This window comes from Sipha flava, unplaced genomic scaffold (assembly GCF_003268045.1).
Source record: "Sipha flava isolate LNK unplaced genomic scaffold, YSA_version1 249_pilon_pilon, whole genome shotgun sequence".
Classification (NCBI taxonomy): domain Eukaryota; kingdom Metazoa; phylum Arthropoda; class Insecta; order Hemiptera; family Aphididae; genus Sipha; species Sipha flava.
Genome location: NW_020272898.1, coordinates 1,634,902 through 1,661,488, shown reverse-complemented (window position 1 = coordinate 1,661,488; position 26,587 = coordinate 1,634,902). Strand labels below are relative to the sequence as shown.

At 26.4% G+C, this 26,587-nt stretch overlaps 4 protein-coding genes across 6 annotated transcripts in view; 1 reads left to right on the top strand and 3 right to left on the bottom strand.

Annotated features, from left to right (window-relative positions):
* Positions 1–10,510, bottom strand: part of LOC112684343 (solute carrier family 26 member 10-like) — a 63,110-nt gene extending 52,600 nt beyond the window's left edge. Inside the window, exons 1-3 of one of the 3 annotated variants that reach the window (XM_025555810.1) lie at positions 10,281–10,510; positions 10,003–10,169; positions 9,854–9,926 (exon numbers count right to left, since the gene is read on the bottom strand). In XM_025555810.1, the coding sequence (XP_025411595.1) occupies positions 9,854–9,876 (23 nt within the window). In that variant the 5' untranslated portion in view covers positions 9,877–9,926; positions 10,003–10,169; positions 10,281–10,510. The remainder of the gene's footprint in view (positions 1–9,853; positions 9,927–10,002; positions 10,170–10,280) is intronic. The other 2 variants (XM_025555811.1, XM_025555812.1) reach the window with 2 other exon arrangements.
* A 203-nt stretch (positions 10,511–10,713) lies between these two features.
* Positions 10,714–16,354, top strand: LOC112684344. Its single transcript, XM_025555814.1, has 8 exons — positions 10,714–10,890; positions 10,952–11,700; positions 12,730–12,843; positions 12,896–12,959; positions 13,040–13,140; positions 13,242–13,354; positions 13,947–14,075; positions 16,165–16,354. Exons 1-8 carry the CDS (start codon positions 10,822–10,824, stop codon positions 16,290–16,292), a joined length of 1,467 nt encoding a protein of 488 aa, XP_025411599.1. The 5' UTR covers positions 10,714–10,821; the 3' UTR covers positions 16,293–16,354.
* On the bottom strand, positions 13,485–17,464 carry LOC112684348 (iron-sulfur cluster assembly 1 homolog, mitochondrial). Its single transcript, XM_025555823.1, has 5 exons — positions 17,215–17,464; positions 17,084–17,137; positions 16,901–17,006; positions 16,505–16,662; positions 13,485–13,612 (listed from the first exon to the last, which is right to left on the bottom strand). The coding sequence occupies exons 1-4, from the start codon at positions 17,290–17,292 to the stop codon at positions 16,514–16,516; spliced, it is 387 nt and encodes a 128-aa protein (XP_025411608.1). The 5' UTR covers positions 17,293–17,464; the 3' UTR covers positions 13,485–13,612; positions 16,505–16,513.
* A 621-nt stretch (positions 17,465–18,085) lies between these two features.
* On the bottom strand, positions 18,086–18,761 carry LOC112684449. The gene is made up of 2 exons (XM_025555985.1): positions 18,655–18,761; positions 18,086–18,405 (listed from the first exon to the last, which is right to left on the bottom strand). Exons 1-2 carry the CDS (start codon positions 18,710–18,712, stop codon positions 18,086–18,088), a joined length of 378 nt encoding a protein of 125 aa, XP_025411770.1. The 5' UTR covers positions 18,713–18,761.
* Positions 18,762–26,587: the final 7,826 nt, after the last annotated feature.

Here is a 26,587-nt window from a genome sequence, read left to right as displayed (position 1 = left end):
TCGAAAGAAATTTTTCTATTTTCTAGAGTCCAACGATGATTATAACAGTAAGTTATGAAATAAATAAAATCTAAATAAAATGTAAATATTAAATAAATAAATACCTGCCTATTATATTATTATTATGTTAAAAATATTTAATTAAATACGTTATGTAACATGATCTTATAGTATCGTTTTTAAAATATAATAAATAATTTTTATAATGCATTTTTACTATTTTTAAAGCATTTTTGCCGTTTTTAAAAAAATTAAAATACATTGACCGGTTCCTAAAAGATAGGTGTACTACGTCAATGCCTTCTATAAGTCATGGAATAATCCGTAAAATAATTCATAGTAGTTGGCACCTAGTCCTGAAGTCATGCATGTTTTACTACCTGATTTATAAGACGTGTAAACTGAATTTCAACGCAAATACGGTGCTGTATATACTATGATTATACTATAATATAGATTAATTCCAAACTAGTTATTCTTTTAGATATTATACAAATAATTGATAAAAATACTACTAAACTTATAAACTTTTCAAAAACTTTAAATTTAAAAAAAAAAAAAAAAAAAATCAGTTCACCCAAAATCAATGTTAACTTTAGTAATTTGAACAAGATGTTCAAAACATATTATAAATGATCTACGAATATAAATCAACAACCGAGTAAATATACGACCACAATGTATATGTAACGACCACGTATAGATTTAGATACAAATCTAAATTACACTATACGAGTATATTTACTTAGATTAATTAGACATGATTAAAGGATATATTTCGATTATAACTATGACGTTAGGTGAACTCTAATACTAGATAGTAGATATCATACAAAATTATACGATTTAATAATATGGTATCACAAGAACAATGTAATAAATAATAATTATTAATAAAAAAAGAATATACTTAAAGAAAAGTGTATTAAGTTTGTGTATTAAGTAAAAAACCCTAGTTAGATTTTATTACAAGCAACAAAAATCTTAATGTAACTTATATTTGTTTATCTATTAATATACTTGAAAAGTATAGTAGGTTCTACGTTTTTATTATAATTTGTTCTACATAGCTTATGAATGACTGTTAAGGTATTAAAATCTAAAATACTAAAATATAACTTTCCTGGATGACACTTTTAGTATATTAATCCCTATATAATTTTATTTATATTTATTTTATTTTATTTATATTTATTTATATTTAATTTTAACTTACAAACTATATACGAACCAAACTGTGTTATAAGGCAACTTATAGTGAGCAATATTCATACTAATAAAGTTGTTCATACGTATAAATAATACTTAATTTAATATTATTTTCTATAAGACGCTCCGAAATTCAAATCATATATGAAAATAAATGTATAAACAGCCTCCACAATCTTTTTGATATAGCACATGTAAAAGCATTAAATTTAATTACTATAGAAGAAGACAGGTTTTTTTTTGATAGCTCAGAGAGAAAAGGGACGACGTGGGCATATGGGACCAAAATATATAAAAAAAATTTGATTAAAATCGAAAAAAAAGCACATAAAAAACAAATAAAATATTAAATGAAAGAAAACGTAAATAAATTGAAAGAAAATATGAATCAACAATTCCAACATAATTAGTTAGTTCTTCTTTGTCTAGTGATGAGGAAAGTGGCACCAATAATATTGAATTTGAAATATCTAATAAGAAAGAAAATTTAAAACTTATAGGTGTTCCACAGTTATTAAGGGGTACGTAAAAATTAATCTCTGAAGCAGTTCATGATTAAATTAATAACTGGAACTTGTTGAATTGTATTAAATTTGTGTTTCGATATAACTGCTAGCAATTCAGAACTTATAAGTGGTACTTGTATGTTCCTAGAAAAAAAAATTAGATTGAAATTTGTTAAAATTAGCTTGTCGGCATCATATTTTTGAGATTGTTGTGAGCAAAATGTTTGATAATTTAATGGGTCCATCAAATGGACCAGATATTGCGTTGTTTAAAAAAATTTTAAATTCCTAGACCAACATAAATCAAGGGGCATTTGAAAATGGTTTGATGAGTTAATTTATATCACCAAAATTAAATTTGATAAAGAATGATATAGTAAAATTTATATTTAATCAATTAACTGAGTTTCAACATCGTGAAGATTACAAAGAATTATTGCAATTGAGTATATATTACCTTGGAGAAAAACTTCCAAAAAAGAATAGTTTTCGAAAACCTGGGACTTGTCATCGAACTAAGTGGATGGCCAAGATAATATATTGTTTAAAAATGTTTTTATTTCAGTCGCAATTTGAATTAAAAGAAACATAGGTATCAAATTTAAAACATTTGACATTGTTTATAATTAGAGTATATTTAAAAGTATAGCATACTTTTAAAGATACTTCAGATGCACCACTAAATGATTTAAATTTCTTAAAAGATCTGAATAACTATGGAAATTCAAATAATGGACGAATATTTTGATGGATGTGAAAAAAATAAAAAAAATCGAAGTGACAAATGATTCAGCAAAAAAGGGTATAGCATTAATGACATTATTTAATGGAACCCTTACCAGTCAAAAACAACAACAGCAATACCTCCTTTAAGTCATCGAAAAACATAGAAAAGAGTTTTCTAATTCCAAAAAATCAACTTTATTAAATATATGATTTATTAAAATCTATGTACTTACATTATTTTTCATCGACAAAATTGTAATGACTTCTATAATATATTTATATATATTTTTAGTATAGTTCAAATAATTTACTATAATTAAATAAAACTATTTTGTTTTTTAAATTTATCTCATATTTGATAATTTTAAATTACTTGAGCGACCGCTTAATGTTTGATAAATTACTTCATATCCTCACAATACCATTTTTATACCATTTAAAACAAATTGAGAGCATGAGGTCATAAAAAAAATTTAAAAAATATTTCGAGTGCCGCCCTAGTATACATTGTAAATGTAAATTATTTACGAGTTATCTTGGTCGTTTATCGTTATAGTAGCTATTTTAATTTATTATTTATAAAAATGGTATGCCATACTCTGTCAATATTTTAAATTACTTATTCTCTCAAGCAAACCTAGTGAATTTAAACAAAATACTATTTAACAATTTTTTGCATTTTTTTTTTGTATTTTACTCATACGTTTCCTTAGCATATCTGCGATATCATATATATATATATATATATATGGGTTCAAATTTTCTTGATCATTTTTTTATTTCAAAATTGGTTGCTTTATATTTTATTAATCAACATTTCACATACGATATAAGATTCCACTTCATTATAAGTTATATAAGTATTTATATGTGTTATTCTACAAGGTTTGATATTTTTTATCTATTGTTGAATTTGTCAAAATTAAAACAAAAAAAAAATTAAATTAAACAAAAAATATCTACGAGACTAAGTTTACATATTATATTATACTATATATCTAATAGCATTTCTCTACTAAACATCGAATAGTGATTCTGATGTAATATTCAATCAGAAACAGTGTCAAGAACTTTTATAATGCCTTCAACACGTCACATTAGTCAATTTTTTTTTTAGACCCTACTAATCATAAAAATGAATCGCAATGTTAATGCAAGTACTAGAGATAGTACGAGAGCTATAAATCTTCATCAATTTTTAAGTCATGATTTTCAATTATTCATTAATTTATTATGCTATTTGACGATATTGTTATACATCAATACAAACCGTAATTTCATTATTTGTTGAAAATGTTTTATATTCTAAGCTTAGAGATTTATACTCGAATATATTGGTTTTGCAATTTTTAATTTTTTAATTTTTCTATTGAAAATCAGTAAATAATACGAATATCCCAACAGTTTTCTTAATAATTACAAAAGACTTTCATGCACATGCACATATCAAATTAAAAGCAAAATTCCAGTTTGTTACTTATACAAAGTAAAATTTGATACACTAATCAACTTCCCGCTGCAAGATCCTCGATAGTACCCTTTCACTCCACCAAACTCTCAATCAAGTAACCACCACAGTCCTTTGCAAATGATTTCATAAGATAAATCTAAATCAAAAACTTTAAAATCTATAGTTATTGTACCTATATTTAAAATTAAAAACTATACTCAACAAATTTAGTTACTGACCTTAAAAATAGACTAAAAACCTTATAGCTGAAGTCTTAATCAACAAATAAGTACCGATTTTCGAATTATAATAGTTAGGTACATGGACTTAGATACCTATAATCTTAATAAAAATACATGATTTTAATACTTACATACAATGCAACAAAGTTACAAAAATGTTAAATACATATCAAAATATATATATATATTGAACCGACTTAAATCAAAATTATTTGTCGAAAGTCATGATGAACGTTATTTTAAATATACGCAAACAGAGACAAATACAATTAAAAACTGGTAAAACTTCTTCGAGTACATTATTCTATACCTATAACCTACCAAAAATGAACGTTTATAAAAGCTCAAATATAAAAATTCATACCTCTACCGTCCCAAAATCACAAAAGGAGCACAACACAATAAAAATTAAGCGAGTGTATTTTACCAATGACTAATTTATAAAAGACAATTTCATCCACCTGAAACAACTAAATCTAAAATTCTAATCTTTTTTTGGTTTTTACGAATAATTTTACAATACATTGAAAAATATATGACTATAATTTTATTTTGTACGTATTAATTTTCTGTAGCATAAAAAAAAATTATCCACAGTATTTATTATATTATATTTTTAATAGCAACTAAAACCCGAGTATTGTATTTTTTTTTTTATTTTTTTTTTTAATATGTTGAACTATTATTTACTAGCTGCAAAAATATTTAAGTAGCATACAAATAAAAAACAAATATTTTTGTTTTGGATTTCTTTCATTTTATTAAATCATTTGTTTGCAATTTAAAATGGTTTTTCAATTCATTAAAAGAAAACTCTAGCGTACAAAACCGTTTACACACAATGCCGAGTGTTCGATTATATAATTAATATTTATTGTAAAAACTTAACATGCCCTATACTCTAAGCAATCCAAATAGATTGGCGCTAGTGCATGTTTCCATCTCTACAAGTGACACTGTAAAATTCTTGTCATGTATGCAAAGACATATTCAGAAATTTGGCGCCCGGGTGCTAACGTTTTTCCGCTCCCCCCCCCACCAACAAATTTTTTTTATCTTTTTCTTCCTACTGAGCGCGTCGGAGCTTACCTTCCAGTAACCACCCAAAGGCCATATAACAGCCTTTACGTTTTCGTTATCTTTTCAAGTGCTTTCTAACTTATTTGTTACATTTTTGTTTTTAATGTATTCACTTTTTGTGTATACTCTGGTGAAACCAGTTCCCATTGATTATTCAATCAAAAATTTCCATTAAACAATTTTTAGTTGTTAGAAGAAAAAAAGCACAGTTTAAACTTTAAACATTATGTTATCATTATAAATTAGTCACAAATATAAAATATAAAAATTTATTATTTATTATTATACAAAACAATATTTACAATTTACATAATTTTTTTACAAGTTTTAAAGGAACTATACTCATTGATTATGTCATCATACTATAATCTTTTTGTGATGTTTGATTCAATATTTAATATAGCCATACCGTTTGGTCGTTCATCGGTCATTCTCGACCGCAAATAACTTATTTACGTTTTGAAGGAGAGGTTTTTTGTCGAAAATTTTTGTCCCCCTCCCATGAATATTTCCAGTCTTAGAATATTATCTTGGATAAAAAAAAATTTAACCAATTTATATTATTGTTCATCAACATGAAATGGAATGTGTAAAAATCTGATGCCGCCCGAGGCAATCACCCCCTCTAACCCCACTAAATACGTCACTGCATGTATGGTATACTTAACAATTTGTAATTAAAATACAAAAAACATAATAAGTAAAGACCGTAGATCTTATTTATTATTAAAATGATTTTCACAACAATGCTGCGTTTGAGTAAAAAAGAAAAAACTAGCAATAAAATCCGCGAAAATACATTTCTATTATCCTGACAACATAAATCGTTGTACATAAAATATGATTTGATGTGTTTTTCAAAACGCACAGTAGATATTATTTTTACGATTGATAACTACATTTTATTCCTGTTACCATTGTGTGCAGATCCTTTGTTGATTTTAAAAGTACAAGTGCAATTGCTCACTCATCATTTTGGTGGTGGGTTGGTGGGTACTACTGTACTGAGTCTAATATTAAATTATTTAATATTATAACTTATAAGACTACATCATTGTAGAGTAATAAATTAACTAATTACGAATATCTGTAAAATATAGGCTTATTTTGTATAAATTAAATATTATATCTAGGTGGTTTATATAAAGCTAGCAGCGGGGGAGTACCTTATATACATTTTTACTCCTCACAAAAAATTAACTCAACACGCCACTGGTAAGGGGTATAACGTATTAAGTACCGTAATTTTAAGCAGCGTACGCATAATTATTGTAAATGAACATTCATGACCACTGTGAGCAAGGCCGTAACTAGAAACTTTTTTCGGGAGGGGTCCAAAACATGTATAGTGTAATTTTATTGAATTTAGATTTTAATTTTTGATATTTAGTAAAAAATAAGACAAAAAAGATTTAATCTTCTTTTATTAAAATTAATATCATATTTTCATATGATATTATGATATAAAATTAAAAACTGTTAATGATTAATTGGAGCTTAAGTTATTTTTGACTGAAAATATTTATGTTGGTGTTAAAAATAAATAAGTATTTTAAACATTTGTAAAATATTGAAGAAATTTCGGGGGGTCCAAACACCCTGGACCCCCCCCCCCCCGATACGGCCTTGACTGTGATGAACGTTTTGACTTCAAATCATCGAACATCAGTATCTATAATAATGGGTTAAATCCGCTGCTTGATACACCATTAGATACATAACGTAGTTAAACTACGACGTTAACAAATTAGACGTCTACTTCAACTGTGGAAATTGTATTTATACTTAAATACATTTCAGACATGAAAGTGAGTTCACTTCTTACAAGAAAAGTAACATACTAGCAGATTGTTGTAAATAAAACAGTGTAAAATAACCACACAATTTGTTTTATGGTAAATGGCATTACCATGTAACGCGACTTCCAAAGAACATATTAATCAGATTTTCTTAGCTAGCGACATTCATTTTAAAATTATCTTATGTCAATTATAATGGTGATCTGACTCTGCACAAAATGTACAAGTCGAGGTTAGTAATCGGACATTCTAGATGAGACATTATAAGAGGTCTAATACATCAATGATGATCATTGTTGACAATTATAATAAATTAGGATAATTAGATTCAATACAATATAATTCTGATAAGCATTTATACGTTGCACTTAACTAATACTTTTCTTTGTCCTTTTACAATGTAATTCGTTGTCACATATTTACGTACATGGCAATTTTATTCGAAAATCAAAAAAAAAACCATTAAAAACCGTTTAGATCAAATTTTCCTCCAAAAGTTTAGAATATTTATGTTTTCAAAATATATTAGCATATATATATATTATATTACATAAACATAAGTAACTAAATTCCATGAAATATTTATAATATATTATAATGAATAGATTGTCATCCAAAAATAAAACCGAATTTAAATCACCGAATTCCAAGAAATATAATTTATTAAAAGTATAGATAAGGAAACAACAATAGTAAATAAAGATACATTAATATTTAATATCATGTCTTTAAACTAAAAGATAAATAAACTTAAAAACATATAACAAACACACAATTTATAAAAATTTTAAAAAAAAAATTAATTAATTATGAGACTAAATTATTGTTTTTTAAACATTTTCATCAAATATCGTAAATCATAAAGTTAGCTCGCAATCTAACAAAAAATAGTGCTTATCATGAAAAAAAAAAAAAAAAATTTTAGCTAAAATTGACTAGGTACTAAAATTGTTGGTACCTATTTAATACATTAAAAGGCTTGAAAGTTGCATTTGCGATTTGTTTTCTATTGTCATCTAACAATATATTTACAATAATTTAACAATACTGATATATTATATGAAATGTAATAAGTAGTATGTACTACGTTGAAGATTATAAAATTATTTACTGAACCAAGTAATCATTTTTTAAGGTACACTTAATTTTATTATAAAATAAAAAATAATTAGTCAAATAAATAGTTTTTACACTTTGATAAAATTGTTTATAGAACCCAGAAAGACAGAAAAAACCAGTGTTCTTGAAATTTGCCTTTTTATTTTGAAATAATTTATTTAAATAATTATTAAAATAAAATAATTCAGATTTGTAAACCACTGTAAATAGCATGTAATTTGTTTAATGATACAAAATAATTTTAATTTTAAATTTCTAAGTAACTATTATAATAGGGTACAAAAATATATTAGTAAATTAAATTATTCCAGTAAAAAATTAATTCATATACACAAATAAATATAAAAATTACATTGTAAATCTTCTAAAATATTGATAATAATTCATGTACAACTGTAAATGTACATTCTATGATTTCCTGGAGAAAATGGTAAAATATAGGCTTAGTAGTTATAGTGTTTAACTATAATAGGTAAAGAAATATACATAAAAAATGTAAAATATTTTATTTTTGTTAATTGTCAACTATATGTTAAGATAGTAACATAAAATAAAGTAAATAAATTTCAAATTTATCAAATTTAATTACATAATTTTGATTAAAAATGATGAAATTTTTTTTTAAACTATATTAATTTTCATAACATATGATAATTAACAAACAAAGAATTTTGAATAATGAGAATATAAATACAGTAATGTAAGTATAATATTATAAATATAATATTATTGTATTTCAGCAAAGTATGGACTAATGAGGTATATTAAGATTAATGCACTTTAATTCTTGTAACAGAAATTTATATTTTCACAATAAAATACCTAAAATAAATGTTAAGGTTATTATTTCAATGGCATAACAACATATATATTAATAAATTAAAATAATTCAGATAGATAAAAAATTGAGAAAAATACTTTCCCAATTCAAAATGTTAGTATATTGTTAGTCTTATTTTTATTTTATTAATGTAAATAAAAATTGTTTGATAAAACCATAAAAACAACCAAAAGTAAAACATAACCATTACACATTATCAATATATACATTAAATAATTACATACAAATATGTAGCATTTTCATGCATTTTAAAAACAATTAAATAATTGAAAACTAATTAATATCATAAGTAATAAAAAAAGTGCAATATTGTCAAAATCAAATTACAAACACAATAACTAAGACTAAAGCAGTGATAAAATTTACAAAAAATAAATCATTTATATATCTAGTTGACTTGAATTTGTAGAAATAGATTTCAAACAATAAGAAGTTTCATTTAATTTATAATAAATTGGTTCAATATCTTTAAGTATACATTTTAAAAATATATAGCTAAATAAAGCTATATTATATTTTACCTAGAACAATAAGATTTTAAAATATAATAAATAATTAACTACATTTTAATTAATTCAAAATAGTACAATAATTCAGTTTAAAATATGTAATTTTTTCTTTTTTCTTATAAAAAAAAAATTCAATTTTCTTTGGTTTCCTTTTTTATAAAATTAAATAAATAATTACATAATTACATTTTCTAGCAAAACTATATATAAAATGATTAATCTTATCTAATAAAGTACAAAAATATACTAATTCATTAGTAAATATTTTACAAAATTAAATTATTTAATTGCTTGGCAGATTTATGATAAAAAACAACTGTAAATTAAGCATTACTTTACATGAAAAACATTTATAATAATTCATTAACTTACCCATTGTTATCATCAACATCCATATTATTGTTAAAAATGATTAAAATAGGAAAAAAATTAAAGTTACTTTGTCCTGTAAATCAAAAAGTAATGATAACCGTTAAATTTTACATAAAATATATTATGTATGTACATATATTTATTCTTACATAATTTAAAAAAAAGTGATCATTCATCTTTCACTAAACGCAATAAAATGAATCATTATAGCAAGTTGCTAATATTTACATAATTAGGAAGTAAACCTTCCTAGCCCGTTTGACCTTAAATGCGGTACACATGGCATTGAAACCAGCAAATGAGTAATCACTAATCACTAGAAATTAATTGACTGGATTACTGATTCAAAAATCTAATTGAACTTAAGACGAATGACATAATGTCTCTATTTTAAGACAAAAAAAAACAATATTCTTGTTCCACTTACTTTCAATAAAGACATTTTACAGAAGGTTGACATTTGACACTCAGAAAATCATTGATACTAATTATAATAATACATAAATTCAGGCATTATGTAATTATAACATTTTTTGTAACAAGTAATATTTTTAAAATTATATTTTATCAACTAAATCGACTTCTAACCATCGACGAAGTTACGATCGACTAGCGTCATTAAAAAGACGACGACCGCTATAATAGTAATTAGTTATGCTGTAATGACAATTAATTGTTGTTAATTATAGTAATAGTCATTTGAAGTGCTGATAAACGATATCACTTTGTTATCAAAACAAATTAAAAACAAAAAACCCAGTTTGATATGAGCTACGGAAGGAATACAATTTTTATAACCTAACGACGGTTTTGAGCGGGAAATATTTTTATCACTATTTTATCAACGTTTTGATTTTTTTTTTTACAGTGTTTTACCAACAAACCATTTATTTTACACTTGTTGACTTACGTTTATTAGAGTATTAAGAAATTGTTCGTCCTCAATCTCTATCTACTAAAATCCATCAATGTTTTCCAACGGTCACCATGATGATGAACTCGAACCTCGTTCTGTGCCCAAGCCAACACAGTTCCAAGTAAATTTCTATAATATATTTTATATCAACCAATCACTTAACACTTTGACAATATTTTTAGGAAATATCAGCCAAGCCCGAGGTTCCAGAGTTGTCTGTCATATTTGATGGTTCAGAAAATAGTTCAAAACCATCCACTAGGAATCCATCAAATTATGCTACAAGTAAAACCACTCCTGAAACATATAGTGAATGGAAGAATCGTCAAAATCGCTCTCCTATACACAAAGAAACAAACTACTATGAACAACGTGACAAACCCTGTTATGGATCATCATCATACAGTGATTGTGATCAAATCCCATACAGTCGTTATTCAGAAAGAATGCCTTATAATTCTGATCGAGAATGTCATAAATGTGTTCACCAAAACTCACCAACTGTCAAAGATATTTACAGCTTGATGCAAATGCAAAGTGATCAAATTAAATTTCTTTTAGAAACTATACAAAAATTATTAGTAACTGTATTATCTAATCAGCAAAACCAACATAAACATTGTTGTTGCTTTGAAAACAACCAGTCTAAAAAAAGTGATGATTCAAATAAAGCAGAAATTTTAAAAAAAAATGATACCGAAAAAAAATGCCAATTGAATCATTCTAATGATAACCATACAAATAAAATACTACCTAATTTAAAAAATGAAGAACTTTTACAGAAAAAAAATAAACCAAATAAAAGATCCAATAGTGTTGGTACAATAGATACAACATCTAGATCAAAGGATAAGCCAAAAACATCTAAAATTATTAGTAATAATGAGGAGGTTGATAAAAAAGAAAAAGAGAGGACATTCTCTATTGCAAGGTATAAACATTGAATACTCTTTTCTTTTTTTATTTTCCCTTAAAATGAATCACTACTTTTTCTTGGTAGAAGTTTTTATACAAATAATAATATTTGGATATTTTCATTATTTGAATAATTTTTTAAATTAAGGAAATATAAAATAAAATCTTTTTTTCAATAAACATGTATTAAAATACATAATAATTATGGACCTTTTCCGTTAATTCATTACCACTATTTATTTTTTTTTTTTGATTATTTTTCAAACCCATTCTACATTATTACGTGTTATAAAATGATAACTTTGTGTATTATCGTTTAGTTATAGTATAATACCTTGTATTTGTGGTCTAAATATATGATTTACTTGGGCAGCGAGGTTTTAGGTTAACAAACAAAACATAATTCCATTTGCAACAGTATAAAGGTTTGTACAAAAACTAGGTTATGCTTAGTACTATAATTCCCCTTGGGGCAAAGTCTCATCTCCCCAAAAACTGCCATACAGTGGCACTTGATTTGGTGAGTGGAGCTAGCAGGCATAACGAGAAAAGTCCTAAAATTTTTAAAATTATAGTTCTGATTTTTCAAAAAAAAATATTCAAACAATTTTCGTTACAATAAGAGATCAAAACCAGATACTTTCTACTTTGGATTAATAGTCATTAACTATTAGATTATGAGTTTAATTTTATTTAGATTAGATAAGAAAAGATACAGGACTTAGAACAATAGAACATTTATCAAGCGAAAGTAAATTAACGGAAACCGAAAATTATAGTGATAGTGAATTAACAGAAAAGATTCATAATTATTATACAAATAAGTATACACTATAACTTATTCTGCTTTTATAAAATATTTTAATAAACTGCAACCTGCAGTATATAAATTATTAAAATCCTATAACTTAGATACTAAATATCAAATTATCTTTCTACTAGTTTTTCGTATAATTTTCATCAATAGGTTATAGACCTAGTTTGCTATCATAAGTCTACATGAAATATACACTTTATTATAATTGTATTCTCTATTTTTTGATAGTGATGAATCATTTGATTTAAATTCTAATGATGTTCAAGTAATCGAAGCTCCTATATCACCTGATCAGTCAATTCATATTGAAATGAAATCATCATCTGAAGAAAGTAGCAACAGGTAATATTGATAAGATTGTTAAAAATATTTATTAATATTTTATTACTAATAGTGAATGTGAGGAAGATAATGATAAAAAAATTGAAGTTGGATGGACTATGTATAAGAATATTGTTGTAAGTTATTAAATTTTATTATTTTTAGAAATAGTAATTACTACACAGATGCTTATATGAATATTTAATTTGTAACTCAGGGACAAGTAAACAATTTACTTCAAGATAATAAAAGTGAAATTAAATCTGATGTGGCTGAACCAGTGAAATATGTAAAACCTACACCAATGCCTAAGTCAAAGTAAAATATACATTACTCTTTAAAGGCTTCATTTGATTTAATTATTTACATTTTGTATACTTTGGATATTTATAATATATTTATAATGATTTTGTCACTAGGAATTTTGAACTTTACAAAAATGTTATCTTGCCCGAAAATAGTAAAAAGGATTCCAGCTTACAAATGCAAGCACTGGCCATGCAATACTTATCACCTGAGCAAGCTGTTAAATGTAAATTAAACACATCTTATTTTTTTCAAAATAATTATATTAAATTAACAACATTTTAATAATTGAAATAAATAAAAATTCACATTGTCAATACATACTTGTAATTAAGAAAAAAAAAATTAAGTAATACAACTGATAAAATATTGACAAGTGATAACTTAATTAAATTTACAGCATCTAAAAAGAAAATGATGTGAAAGTTATTCATCTACCGACTACAGCATAAAACATTGAGTTATTTTTCAATTCATTTCACACCTGTAAATAAAAAGTTCATACTTAGTTAAATTTAATTTTTATTTAAATTATTCATTTATTTATTTATTTATTTTTAATTACCTTATCAAATGGAATACTTATGGTTAGATTTAACTGCTTAATTGGTATAACTTTTAGGAAAAATAAAAATTTGGTTTTTTTTTAGTACTTAGACTAAAAAGTTACTAAACTTTTAGTTTCAAAAAAAGTTTTTAGTACTATAAATCCGAAACTTAATTAATGATATTTAATTTTATTTAAAAAAAATTGCAATACTATGAATATTCCATATTTATAAAAATAAATAATAACAGCAAAATATAATTTATTTCAGTTGATATGAATAGCCATTTTGTGCCAACAACACAACCTGCAATGCAATCCCCAAATAACTATTCTATTTCAACATTACATTACATGGAAAGATATCATCTTATTGCGCCAGAAAAAAACTATTTATCAGGTATTTTAAAAAAAAAATTTTATTTATTAAGTAATTTTTAAAATTTTACAACATTAATCTTTATAATTTAAAAATAATTTTATATTATAAGTCCACCAATTTAGTGTTTTTAAATATTTGTGCATAATCAACATATGTTTATATAATATTACAGTATTTTATTTATACAATATTGTTTAAGATATATTTTTAATTTAGTAAAACAATTACCCTTATATTACTAAAATAAAAATAGTTTTCAGAAATTCTAAATGATTTTTTGAAAGACCCTTTAATAATAGATCAATATTTACCAAACATCTCCTAAAATGGATGGTGACATTTTACCAAAATATCAAGTTTCATAAACAAAAAATATGTTTATGGTTAATCCTAAAAACTATTTTTAATTTTGAAATTTAAATTATTCAACCTTATTAAGTATATGATTTTTTTTTATTATTATTTTAACTGAAATATTAAATAAGATTATGAATTAAAATGAATGTCAACCCATTCATTAAATTATTGGCTATCTTGTCTTATACGCTCTACTGCCCAATTTATATCTTTATTATCGTGACTTAATGCTAATAACAATTAGCACTTTCTTTTACTGCATGATTTAATTTTTGATTGTGTATTTAGTCATTGGTCGACAATTCTTAGGTGTACACATAGTTTTTTATTTTCACGTCATGTTTCAAAATGTTTGCAAAAGAATTTTACAAAATAGTTCAAAATGAAAAATCAGCTACTAATTTTTTAGTTTCTAAAAATCTTATAGTAAATATAGAAAATATATTGTGCGATAAATGTAGAAGTGAAATTTAAGTATTACATAAAAAAATAATGCGGAAAAGAAAGGATATTGTTGAGGTGTAAAAGGAAATGGTGTTGAACCACCTAAAGTATAAGTTAGGGTATTATTTAATATTTCATATGTATAATATGACCTATACCAGTGATTCCTAAACTGTGCACCGCAGTGCTACCCTAGGAGCACAGCGGTCTACGGTTCATATCATATAGTATAAAATTGTTTTTCCTTATTGTTTTCGTAAAAACATTATAGCAAATAATGTAATATTTTCTATTGTAAATTCAGATATTCTCATTTTAACCTTATAATATTTTTATATAATAATTATAATAACAATAATTTTTATTTATTTATTTTTTAAGTTTAAAAATGCATTAATTTATAATTAAGTTAAATTTTACTAAAATTAATAAAATTGGTTATCAATAGGTTTTCTTTGTTCTGTAATGTAGTTCACAACAGGGCACCATGGCTAAATTGGGTCCAAAAAAAGGCACTGTGGAAAAAAAAGTTTGGGAACCGCTGACTGATTTATAGTTCGGCTTATCTGTATATTATAAAATCAATGCAAAAAAAAATTGGCGCCCCTCTAAGGGACTTACCCACGGAAAATATAGGAGATAGATCCTTATGAACCTTTTAGATATTCTAAAATCAATGCTATTTTTGTGTAGTCGGCACGCCATCACATGCCGCATTCAATAACATAATAGGTACCCCTACACCGTATTATTATAAATAACTTATGTTTATTGATGTTATCACAACAAATTTGGGAACTAATATTAGGTATATTAATAATATTCTGGACCGCTGATAGCTATATTGCTATAAATACATAAGTTCATAGTTGTTTAAATTCCAAACAGCATAATACATTAACATTAATTTATAATACTGTTATTAAAAACAAAAAAAATAATAATTTCAAAATAATTTTAAAAGTTCAATACTCACAAGTGAGCAAATTTCCGACCACAAAATTTTTGCGCCCCCAAAAAACTGATACCTGGGGCAGTTGTAGCCAGTGCCCCTTCCTAAATGCGGCCCTGTACCTAAGTATGTATGTATGTATGGTGTAATAAAAATAATAATTATTTATATTATTATTAGAGTGGTAAAAACAGTAGAGTGCATACGATAAGATAGCCAAAATTATTTTATGAAAAATATTTTATTTTATAAAACTTGATGAGGAATTGTAAATAAAACCTTAATATTAAATAAACTAGAACAAAAGATTTATTTTAAATAAAAATTATAAATCATTTGCATTTATTTATTTAGATAATCCACAGCCTAAATTATCAACAGATGGATCATTGAACAAAAATAAAAAATCATTACGTAAAAATAATACGCCATCAAAAATACTTAACATCACTGAACTAAGACAACAACCAAAATTATCATAATAAACTACATTCTTGTTGAGTAATTATATCAATTTAAGAGAAAACTATTTTTATAATTATAAGTTTTTAGTACTATCCAATTTATTTAGTTATAATTTTTACAATTTTTTTGTGATTTAAAATAAAACTTTTATATATTTCTACAATAATGAAAATCAATATTATATAAATCTAAGAAAAAGAAAATATATTTTTTTGTCTTATGTACTTACTTATTTGGTTTATATGTTAAAACTCTCTCCACAACCACAAGTTCCTTTAATGTTGGGATTATTAAAAACAAATTCAGAGGTCAATTTTGATTGAACAAAATCCATTTCAGTTCCAAGTAATGTTAACTGGGCTTTTCTATCAATGAACACACGGATTCCTAAGGAAAATATATGTACAAATTTATATAAGATACCAATTAAAATTAAAAATAAATACCTACATAATTTTTATTATTATTATTGCCGATAAAATATAAATGGTTATTTTGTAAATAAATAAATAAATAATAGTTAATATATTAAATTAAAATGTAATATTGAGTTCAAGAACTGTTCAAAACTAGTATGTATTTTTAGACATTGTAAATAACCTTTAAAGAAAATAATAATATTCACCATCTTGCATAACTTCTTCATCTAATTTATGTTTCTCAGTAACATAATCGAGTGTATAGCTTAGACCATTACATCCCCGTTGTTTCACACCGATTTTGAGACCAATCTAAATTTCAACCAAACAAATTGTCAGAAAATATAAACAAATTTGATTTAATATACAAAAATATTTTTTAGACTAACATATTCTGATTTACCAGACAGTATTTTTTTTAATTGATTAACAGCTGATGGAGTCTGGAAAATATATAAAAAAAAATACGTTAGTATTATAATATTACATCACAATACGTACTAATGAGAAAAGTACGAACTAAGGTAAGTGCAGCCTTAAAAGATTTTTTTTGTCCAACAACTGCCCTAATGGAAGCAGAAGTTATACGTCCAGCCATGGTATTCTATAATAGATTAAGTGAACTCATTTTCATATTATTTGCCAGTGCATAAGCATTTGGTAATTATATTGACACAATATCGAGATAAAAGTGCAAAAATAACATTAACAATTGATTCTTCAACATAGGTAGGTTGTAAAAATCACAATATTGTGAAATTAAATCGTTATCCGTTATCTCTCTTCGGAAAGTCATATTGCTCTGAGATATCGTTGGTTGAACAGTGCAACCGAATTCGTAATGTTAAAAGTATACCAAACTACAAAAAGATCTAGACAATTATTATTTCTATCTGTGATATCTAGATAATTAATTTCTTTTGGTTAAAAATACTTAAAAAGATCCATTCACACTGTATACTCTAATAAGGCTATATCGTTAGTCAATTCTTCACTTTTGTGATAATATAATTTGTCCAAGACGTCATTTAGTAGTTATTTTAAATTTAAATATTTGTATGTTTATACCGTGATACAAGGATGATCCTTGTAATCACAAAAACTCCGTTGCAGTAAGTAATAATACTGTCAAGTTCAGAAGTTATATTTATCTTTTTATTAATATAAAATGCAGTTCGTGTGATGTAAACAGGGTAGAGTCACTCACAAAGATTTTAAACGTCCAACGACCATATTTTACCGCATTTCCCGCTGGTGGTGATCTATATTTACTATATTTTTTTTTATTTTACACGTTTTTACACAGTTTTAGTAGTAATCAAAAACAAAAACAGTTCTTTCCAATTTCAATAGTTTTCTTCGTATCGCCGGTTCCTCGATTGCGAAAACAATTAGAGTTTGGGTACACGATAAGAATTATAAATGTCAGCTAACCATAAATCCCTTTTTCCGTTCCGCAAATCAATGTTTACCAGAAATTGTAGCCTAGAAACTTTCATAGGTTTTAAAAACTTTAAGTTACCATACTCACTAAATATTATGGAAACATGTTTTGGAAATAAAATTTCATTTGAAATACAAGGGGATTTCCTCGCATTTAAGTTGTTCGACAGTGGAAGCCGTGGCGTAGCTATCATTGGACGAAGCGGGGTAGTGCCCTGGGACCCCGGAGCACAAGTGGAACCTTGAACATTTCTGAAACTATACTTCCCTAAAATAATTACCAATATTGATGGTATTTAACTTTTAAAATCGAACGTAGTGGTTCCAGTAACAATCAGTATCGAAGCAGAATAATAATATACGCAATATTTGTTTGTTTTTTATAATAGGTACCTTCTAATAAACTGCATCCTATTTTTATTCTGTACGTCTGTTAATTATCTGGCACTTAATTGTATTTATCATTTCGCAATAAATAACTATTTACTTAAAAAAAAAAACAGTATAATGTGTATACCTTGAATTTTTGGCTGCATCCGAGTTGCGGTGAGAGACGATTTTTGAGATAAGGACATAGAACAATTGTGGTCACGCGAATTGTAGGTAATATCCTAGTTGCGGTCATATACCTATTACTTATCTGTAAAGTTTGTATATAAAATGAATAAAATTGTATAGTCCAATAGTACAGTGGCGTACATATAACTTTTGTATGGGGGGGAGGATCAGTATCAAACAAATTATTATGGAAGGAAAATTCCTAAACCTAAATACTTGCACATTTAAATAATAAATAATAATATATATATATATATATATTGAATGTGTCAAAATAATAATTTACAATAAATCCTTGCAATATTATTTTGTTTCCTTATAATTTCCTTACATTAAGAACACTATTTTATACAATTTTTAAAAGACCTATTGGGGGGGGGGATCTGACCCCCACATCATCCTTGTATACGCCCCTGCAATAGTAGTATAATTACGAACCAAATGATCACCAATCAATAGTAAAGCAAAAGGTTAATTTCAGTGTTAAACGTAAGGCAGTGGAGCAGTTGAGCGAGCGTCCCTCCAAAATTTTTCATTCTGAGATGTCAAGTACAGTACTCAGTATACTGGGGGTCAAATGGCGTTACATTGATCAGAAAAAATATAAATACTGCAAGAATGAATGTTCAACCGAAGTTGCCGCATGACTTTTCAAAATTACATTTAACGCTTCAGAACGTAATTAATAAAATGTGAACCAAAAATAATGAAAATTGGATTTTTATAAACGATGTTCAGAACAATATAATATGTCTTACGAATCAGATAAACCTTAATTTTTTAAAACAATGTGATTCAATTTTTATGGACGGTACTTTTTCAAGTTGCCATTTTCCTTATAAACAATTTTTTGTGATACATGAATACAAAAACAAAAGCAGCAAATACGTACCTTTATTTATTTTTTCGTTATCACCTAGTAAATTGCCTTGTAATACGTACAAGACCACCTCAAAGGTTGTTTGTCTGACTATATCCCAAATAGAGTCTTCAGTGATTTCGAACCTACACAATAAAAATAGTGTAGACAGTCAGTCCAAAATCTGTTTATAAAATGGAAAGGAAAATGTTGAAACTTTTTTGTAAATAAAATAGCATGGTATTTACCATACATACTAGATATATATTTTGAGTGACCGCAACTAGTATGTAACCTTTTTATTGGGTGACTGCAACTAGTACGTAATTTTTGATTTTGACCGCAACTAGTAATACACCGGAATTTTCATTTAAGGATAATATCAATTAGGGAGCCTAATTTACATGCGGCACCGGAGCCCTTTCCTGTGTAGCTACGTCACTGAGTGGAAGTGAACTTTGTGTTATCAATTCGATGATATAGGCGTATCAAGAGCTGAAGCCCCTCCAGAATTGTTTAAGGTAATATATGTATCTATAAACCTATGTAATAACATTAACTTTATTTTTCTTACAATATTTAAAAATATGTTATGTTTTATGTAAACGAATAATAATTAAAGAGTCAGTTGTAAGCAGTATCATATACATAACTTTTGTAAGGGAATGGGAATTTGCAAATAAATCATTATTTCTATTTTATAATTTTTTTTTTTTTTGTTTTTAACGCCCTCGCACTAATTTATAACATTTATTAATAGGCCTAGGATGAAAGGGTTATTTATGGAAATGCTATAAGTCCCGAACCCTGCTTATAAGTAATTCCGTTAAAAATTTAAGACACAGCATAATAATTTAATATTCATAAAGAAAATTATACATGAAAAAAAAACATGCAGATACATTAACATTATATATATATATATATATATATGTATATATATCAATAATTCCTAATTGTTTTAATTCTACGCCCCCCCCCTATAAATGTTCAAAAATCTCACCCCCAACCCTCCTTAAATTAAAGTTTAGATTTTGGAAGACTTATTTTTTAAGTGATAAGAAATAACTATAATATAGTTATTATAGTATAGAAATGATAAAATAACGAGAATTCTGTTTTATTTTTTAGAATTTTTTAGAATTTTTAATTATGCCATTTTACAATCAGTAAAATTGAAAATAATAAATGAATTTAAATAAAAAAAAGTATAGTAGAAGCCAACGAAAAAAATACCCTGTGGGCGACCGAGGAAAAGATAGTTATTAGAAGAAGACGTTGACCAAATGGTCTATGTGAGCTGAATATGTAAGACTTAAAAGACAAACCTACTTAACAAATAAGTGTTATAATAAGACACTTTGCATTTTTTCTATAAATTTAGGAAAATTAAATTTCTACAATACATGTTAAATAGTATAGGTCAGCGGTTCTTAAAGTGTGCGCCATGGAACCCTGGTGCGCCGAGATGTCTGTACAGGGGCGCCACGCCATCATGTAATACTATCTGGTCCAGGCTTTATTGTAAGGTACAGTAGGACACTAATTGTGCATTAGGAACAATAAGATGTGCTGTAGAATTAACGAACATGTGCACTTTATTGTTATAAAAGACGATTTGACCGTTCATGAAATATCAATAAAAATAAATAAATTATAAACATAACGAATTGTTTGAATACTATGTTAGTAAAACCGATGTTGGTTACTTCGACATCTTTGGATTCATTATCTGCTACATCAAAATCAATAAAATGAGTGTAGAGAGTTTGAGGCGAAGCCTCCTTGTAACATTTATTTTATTTGTGCAGTTGGAATAAATCCTTTCAATAAAGCCTGATCTGGTCTAAAATTTCTATTTGATTAGTCATGCTATGACTTGGGGAAGGGCGCCCTGAAAACACCTTGGATCAAAAAGGACGCCGTGAATCGAAAAAATTTGGGAAGCACTGGTATAGGTAAAATTTATTTGACTTTAAATTTATTTGAAGTTTAATAACTTATTTATTTTAAAACTAATTTAATGTTGTTTTCTGGATTCACGGTTTTAATAAACATAGCTAAATAATTTTATAAGCTTTTAACACTAATATTTTGATATCATTATAAAAATGCATTTTTATGTTATTACTAGAGATATAACGTATATTAGAATAATCGCATTATTAATTATTAATTAATTATCATGGATAATTCGTAATTATTCGAAGTATTTTCTGCTATTGTTGTTACTTTGTAAAACAAATATGCAAATGCTACAAGTCCTCTGCCCTTATTATTATTATTAATAATTTAATTATGATATATTTTGCATAATTTTTACTTTTTATTTTTTGCATTTTATATGGTCTGTTTAATAATCAATCTATTCGTGTTATTAATATCGATGGCGATGAACTCACTTCCTGCAGGCCTTTATGCACCACAAGCCTATATATTAATATTAAATGTTTAATGGAGGTATTACGCTAGAACGCAAACGTATAATGTTCGTGAGGTAGGTTATTCTATTATAGTACCGAATACTGATATTCAAATATTTGATTATTTCCCATCCCAAATTTTTACATTTAGTAATTACAAATACTATAATAATTTTTCCTAATTTTATCCAAGAAATGCTTTTGAACCTAAAAGCATAAATCGTATAAATATACAATAATAGTGGTAGTATAAATGACTATTTATTTTACATTAAATATTTTATAAATAATAATAGTACTAGAAAAAAATATAGATGTATAGAGTTTAATATTTTGATATATGTACGATGGTTATGTAAATTATATACAGTTTAAAAAATAACGTTTACATGTATACTTTTCTAAATAATAGCAAAATGTATTGATTATAATTTGTTTGTATCACATCATACGCACATATTATTGAAACTATATTATAGTTATTAATTGAAACTTCGATTTGTTTAAATAATTTTTTTATAATACTACCTACATATTGTCAAATTTACATATATATACAGGGTGGGGCAGTGAATCGGGCGATTTTAAAATAACTATAAAAAAAACAACAAATATGTTTTTAACAAATGTATTTAAATAATTTGAAAGTACATAAAATAGCATTAAAGAAGTGTTAATTTGTTGTTTAATTTTTATAAATTACATCCACAAGATGGCGTCCATTTCGAAGCAAGCATTCGTCAAGGCATCTTTGAAAACTGGTCATGACGTTTCGCAGAATTTCCGGTGAAATTTGTGTCACCTCTTCTCGTATTTTTTGTTTAAGATCATCAATTGTCCTTAGTGTTGTTTGGTATACTCTACTCTTGATATACCTCCACAGAAAAAAATCACAGGCCGTTAAATCAGGTGAACGTGGGGGCCATGGAATATTCCCATTTCGAGAAATTATACGCTTAGGAAACAAATCTTTCAGAATATTCATACTCATTCTAGCTGTATGACTCGTTGCTCCATCTTGCTGAAAAAATCCAGTTACTCCATATTGAACAATTTATAGAATAAAAAAATTTTGCAACATTTGTGAATTTACAGTGACTGCCTCTCCACGTTTGTTCTCGAAAAAATACGGTCCTATGATTCTTGAAGAAGATAAACTAGGGTTTGTGTCACTCCAGTACCTAAAGTTTTGCTTATTGACGTATTCGGAGCCTCGTCACTCATCCATAATTTATGGACCATATCTTCATTTTCATTAATCAAAGCTAAAAATTATTCACAAAAACGTCTTCGACTGACATAATAAAAAAATAATCATTTTCATTGAGAGCTTGAACCACTTGAATTTTGTACGGACGATGATGAAGATCATCATGTAAAATTCTCCTAACGGTTCGGTTTGATAATCCAAGTGTAGCGCTATGACGACGACCCGACCGACGAGGGCTTCTTCCAATTGCTTCGTTCAATATTCTCCTGAGTTCATATTTTGTTTTCTTCCACCTCTCTTTTTAATTGTTGTGCCACTCTGATCGAAATTGTTCACCCATAATTTTATTGCGTGGTCTGACGGCACTGAACGATTACGAAATGAGCGCGGAAACACGCTGCGCTACCGTGAACTACAGCTGTTTAGATAAAACGCTTTTACGGCGAACGCACATTGTTGTGCGGTCCAACGATTCATGATAACTAAACGCTTATTTATGGAGAATATAATTTTATAGTTGTAGTACGCACATATCAATTACAGGGCTTTTCGTGGTTATTTTAAAATCACCCTGTATATATATATATACATAATTTAAACTATAAAGAACTTAAAATGACTATGGCTTAACAACGATTGTAGTTAGATTTTCTGCCTATAGTGATAATCTGCAACTTGGTAAAAAATACAGTTACCAACATGTAACTAATGTATATTCTGATATTCAAATAAAAAGTGTTCATGTACACTATATAGATATGTACTAATAATAATAATGACTACATAGGAACAGGCACGTAGTCCAGAGGGGTGCCCTGGGTGGACCTTACCACCTTAAATTGACTATGTTTCAAGGCTAGCTAACATAACCCCTAATACATATACAATTGTATATCACGAAAAATATACTAAATAAAATAGTCGCAAGACATAAGGTCTACTGTAAAAAATTACCCTAGATGATTATTTATGTTTTCAGAAAAAATAAAAATTAGAAAATAAATGAATACCTTATATTATATGTATTAGCATTGATTATAAATACTAGTATTTATAATAAATGGTATTACGTATAATATGCAAGAAATATAAATATTGAAAAAAAGGACATGGGTGGAAATCAACCCCCCGTTTGACCGCCAATAATTACTATACATATTGTATTTATTAACTTGGGAATAACTTGCTATTGTACCTAAGTCCTAAGTATTAAGTAAATTAACCCAGACTATAATGCACTAGAATAGTCAAAATCAATCAGGTATAGTGTAAATTATCCTTGAAAGAAATTTAAAAAATTGTAGTTCATTATTCTTATGAATATTGAATTTTAAAATTAAAACCATCCTAATTTAGTCTTTTAAATCTTTTGAGATTTAAAAGAATCGATTTTGTACAGTAAGCCTGAAAGCCATGATTGTAAAGTAACATTTAAAATTTTAAAGTATTTTAAAATCTAGGATCGAGGTTTGCTTTGTATAGATACTCGGTGCACATTTTGAATTCAAGAGTCATTCTATAAGATATGATCTCCCTATTTGTGCTTATCAGCGTCAAACAACTAATTATAGTTTTTATAAATTATGTTTTATAACATAAATAGATTTTTGTTGCTGAAAATATACAAAAAAAAATTATTGTACCGATATGATACATCTTACTATTATATACCTTATTCCGTCACACTCATACTAAGTATATATTTACGAAAAAAATATGTTACTCCAAAATCAGTATTATACTTAAATACCTTGTTCATTATTATTTTCAAAATAACAAACCAAACATATTTATATAAATTAAATCATCATTGTACATAATATATGTAATCAGGGTCGCAGTGGCGGCGTGACAGCAGATTTTTGAGTCCCTGGACTCAAGTCAGCGGGTGGGTATTGACCATTGGGTATCAAGTGGGTATATAGCATGTAGAATGAATGTGGGGGGAGCTCTTTTTACAAGCTACCCTTAAATTTCTTTTTAGATGGGTGGGCGGGTGAGCAAAATCCTAACAGGACTCATGAAGTAAAATATTTCGCACCGCCACTGCAGGGTCGTATTTAAGGGGTGGTTTGGGAAGGCAATAGCCCCTCTAAAATATTTAAAGAGGGCAGGAATATTTTTACGGTGATTACTACAGTGATACTAAATAAATCCAAATCGATTTTTTTGGTATTCTCAATGGAAAATTATTTTTGAATAAATAAAATTATATAAAAAATAACTTTTATACTATAAAATAAATTTTGTAAGCTATTAAATTTTAGTAGCACACAAAATTTGAATTTATTTATGAATATTTTATTCGAATTGGTGAAATATAGGTATTGGTTTAATGTTGATTTGTTTGGGGATGGGACCGAAAGGTACTAAATTATTTAAGGGTACCACCATTATAACTCAGTTATTATTTTGGATTTGATATTAATTACAAATAAATAAATAATTAAAAATATTGTTTAATAGTCAGTGCCGTCGCAAGCTTTTGCGAGGCCTTAGGCAAAATCAGTACAATAATCTAAATATATTTAGCTATTCTAACTTGACAAACTGAGAGCCCCCGAATTTATAGTGCGAGGCCCTAGACAATTGCCTAAGTTGCCTGCTCGCTAACGACGGCACTGGTAATAGTGTACTGAAATGGGGAAAACGAATTGAGATTAGCTTTTTAATGAATAGTTGGTGACACTTATTTTCAGTTTTACATTTTAGGGAATAGGGGCAGCAAAATGTTGTCCCTGGGCGGAGAAATCTTAAATACGGCCCTGTATATAATATGTATTATATCCATATTATAGACGATCAAAATATTAAATCAAATTATTTATTGAGTGAGTGACTTGAAAAAATTTTAATTTAGACCAATTGGTTACTATTAGTAAATTGTACTACCAATTGTTATATTTTCTTTTTTCTGTGGTTTCTTAACTTATAGTTAGAGTTGCTAGATTTGAAATCACCAAACTAGGACATAGTATATAATGATCTTTTTGCAATACTATGTAAAATAACATTACATATTTTAAATATTATATTATATATATATATATATTATCTTTAACCAGTGGTGTATTGGTAAATATATTTGTGAGCATACGCACTAAAAAAATATGGATATTAAACCTAAAATAAATTTTCTTGCTTCGCTCGTTTTGGTTTTCTCTCGTTACGTTCGAAAAAATTTAATTAATCCTTTGTAACTACATGTTTATAACTTCTATTAAGACTAAAAAATATAACACCACAAGATATACATTTGCAGCTCGTTATAAATTGCATGATGCAGATTTAAGAACCATGGGCTGAATGTTCACACTCCATACTATTCAATGTTATTCACTACAATTTACAAAATACATTAAACACAGTGTAGGTACACTGTAATCTTCAACAGCTGAAT

Bases quoted from the DNA above. Each gene is read 5' to 3' on its own strand.
- LOC112684344 (XM_025555814.1), top strand. From the start codon at position 10,822: ATGTTTTCCAACGGTCACCATGATGATGAACTCGAACCTCGTTCTGTG. The intron at 12,844-12,895 runs GTAATATTGATA...TATTACTAATAG, and splicing joins TCTGAAGAAAGTAGCAACAG to TGAATGTGAGGAAGATAATG. The intron at 14,076-16,164 runs GTATTTTAAAAA...TTATTTATTTAG, and splicing joins AGAAAAAAACTATTTATCAG to ATAATCCACAGCCTAAATTA.
- LOC112684348 (XM_025555823.1), bottom strand. From the start codon at position 17,292: ATGGCTGGACGTATAACTTCTGCTTCCATTAGGGCAGTTGTTGGACAA. The intron at 17,138-17,214 runs GTTCGTACTTTT...TATATTTTCCAG, and splicing joins TTAAGGCTGCACTTACCTTA to ACTCCATCAGCTGTTAATCA. The intron at 16,663-16,900 runs GTGAATATTATT...TATTTTCCTTAG, and splicing joins TGAAGAAGTTATGCAAGATG to GAATCCGTGTGTTCATTGAT.
- LOC112684449 (XM_025555985.1), bottom strand. From the start codon at position 18,712: ATGTCCTTATCTCAAAAATCGTCTCTCACCGCAACTCGGATGCAGCCA. The intron at 18,406-18,654 runs GTATACACATTA...TAATTATTTTAG, and splicing joins GATGCAGCCAAAAATTCAAG to GGAAGTATAGTTTCAGAAAT.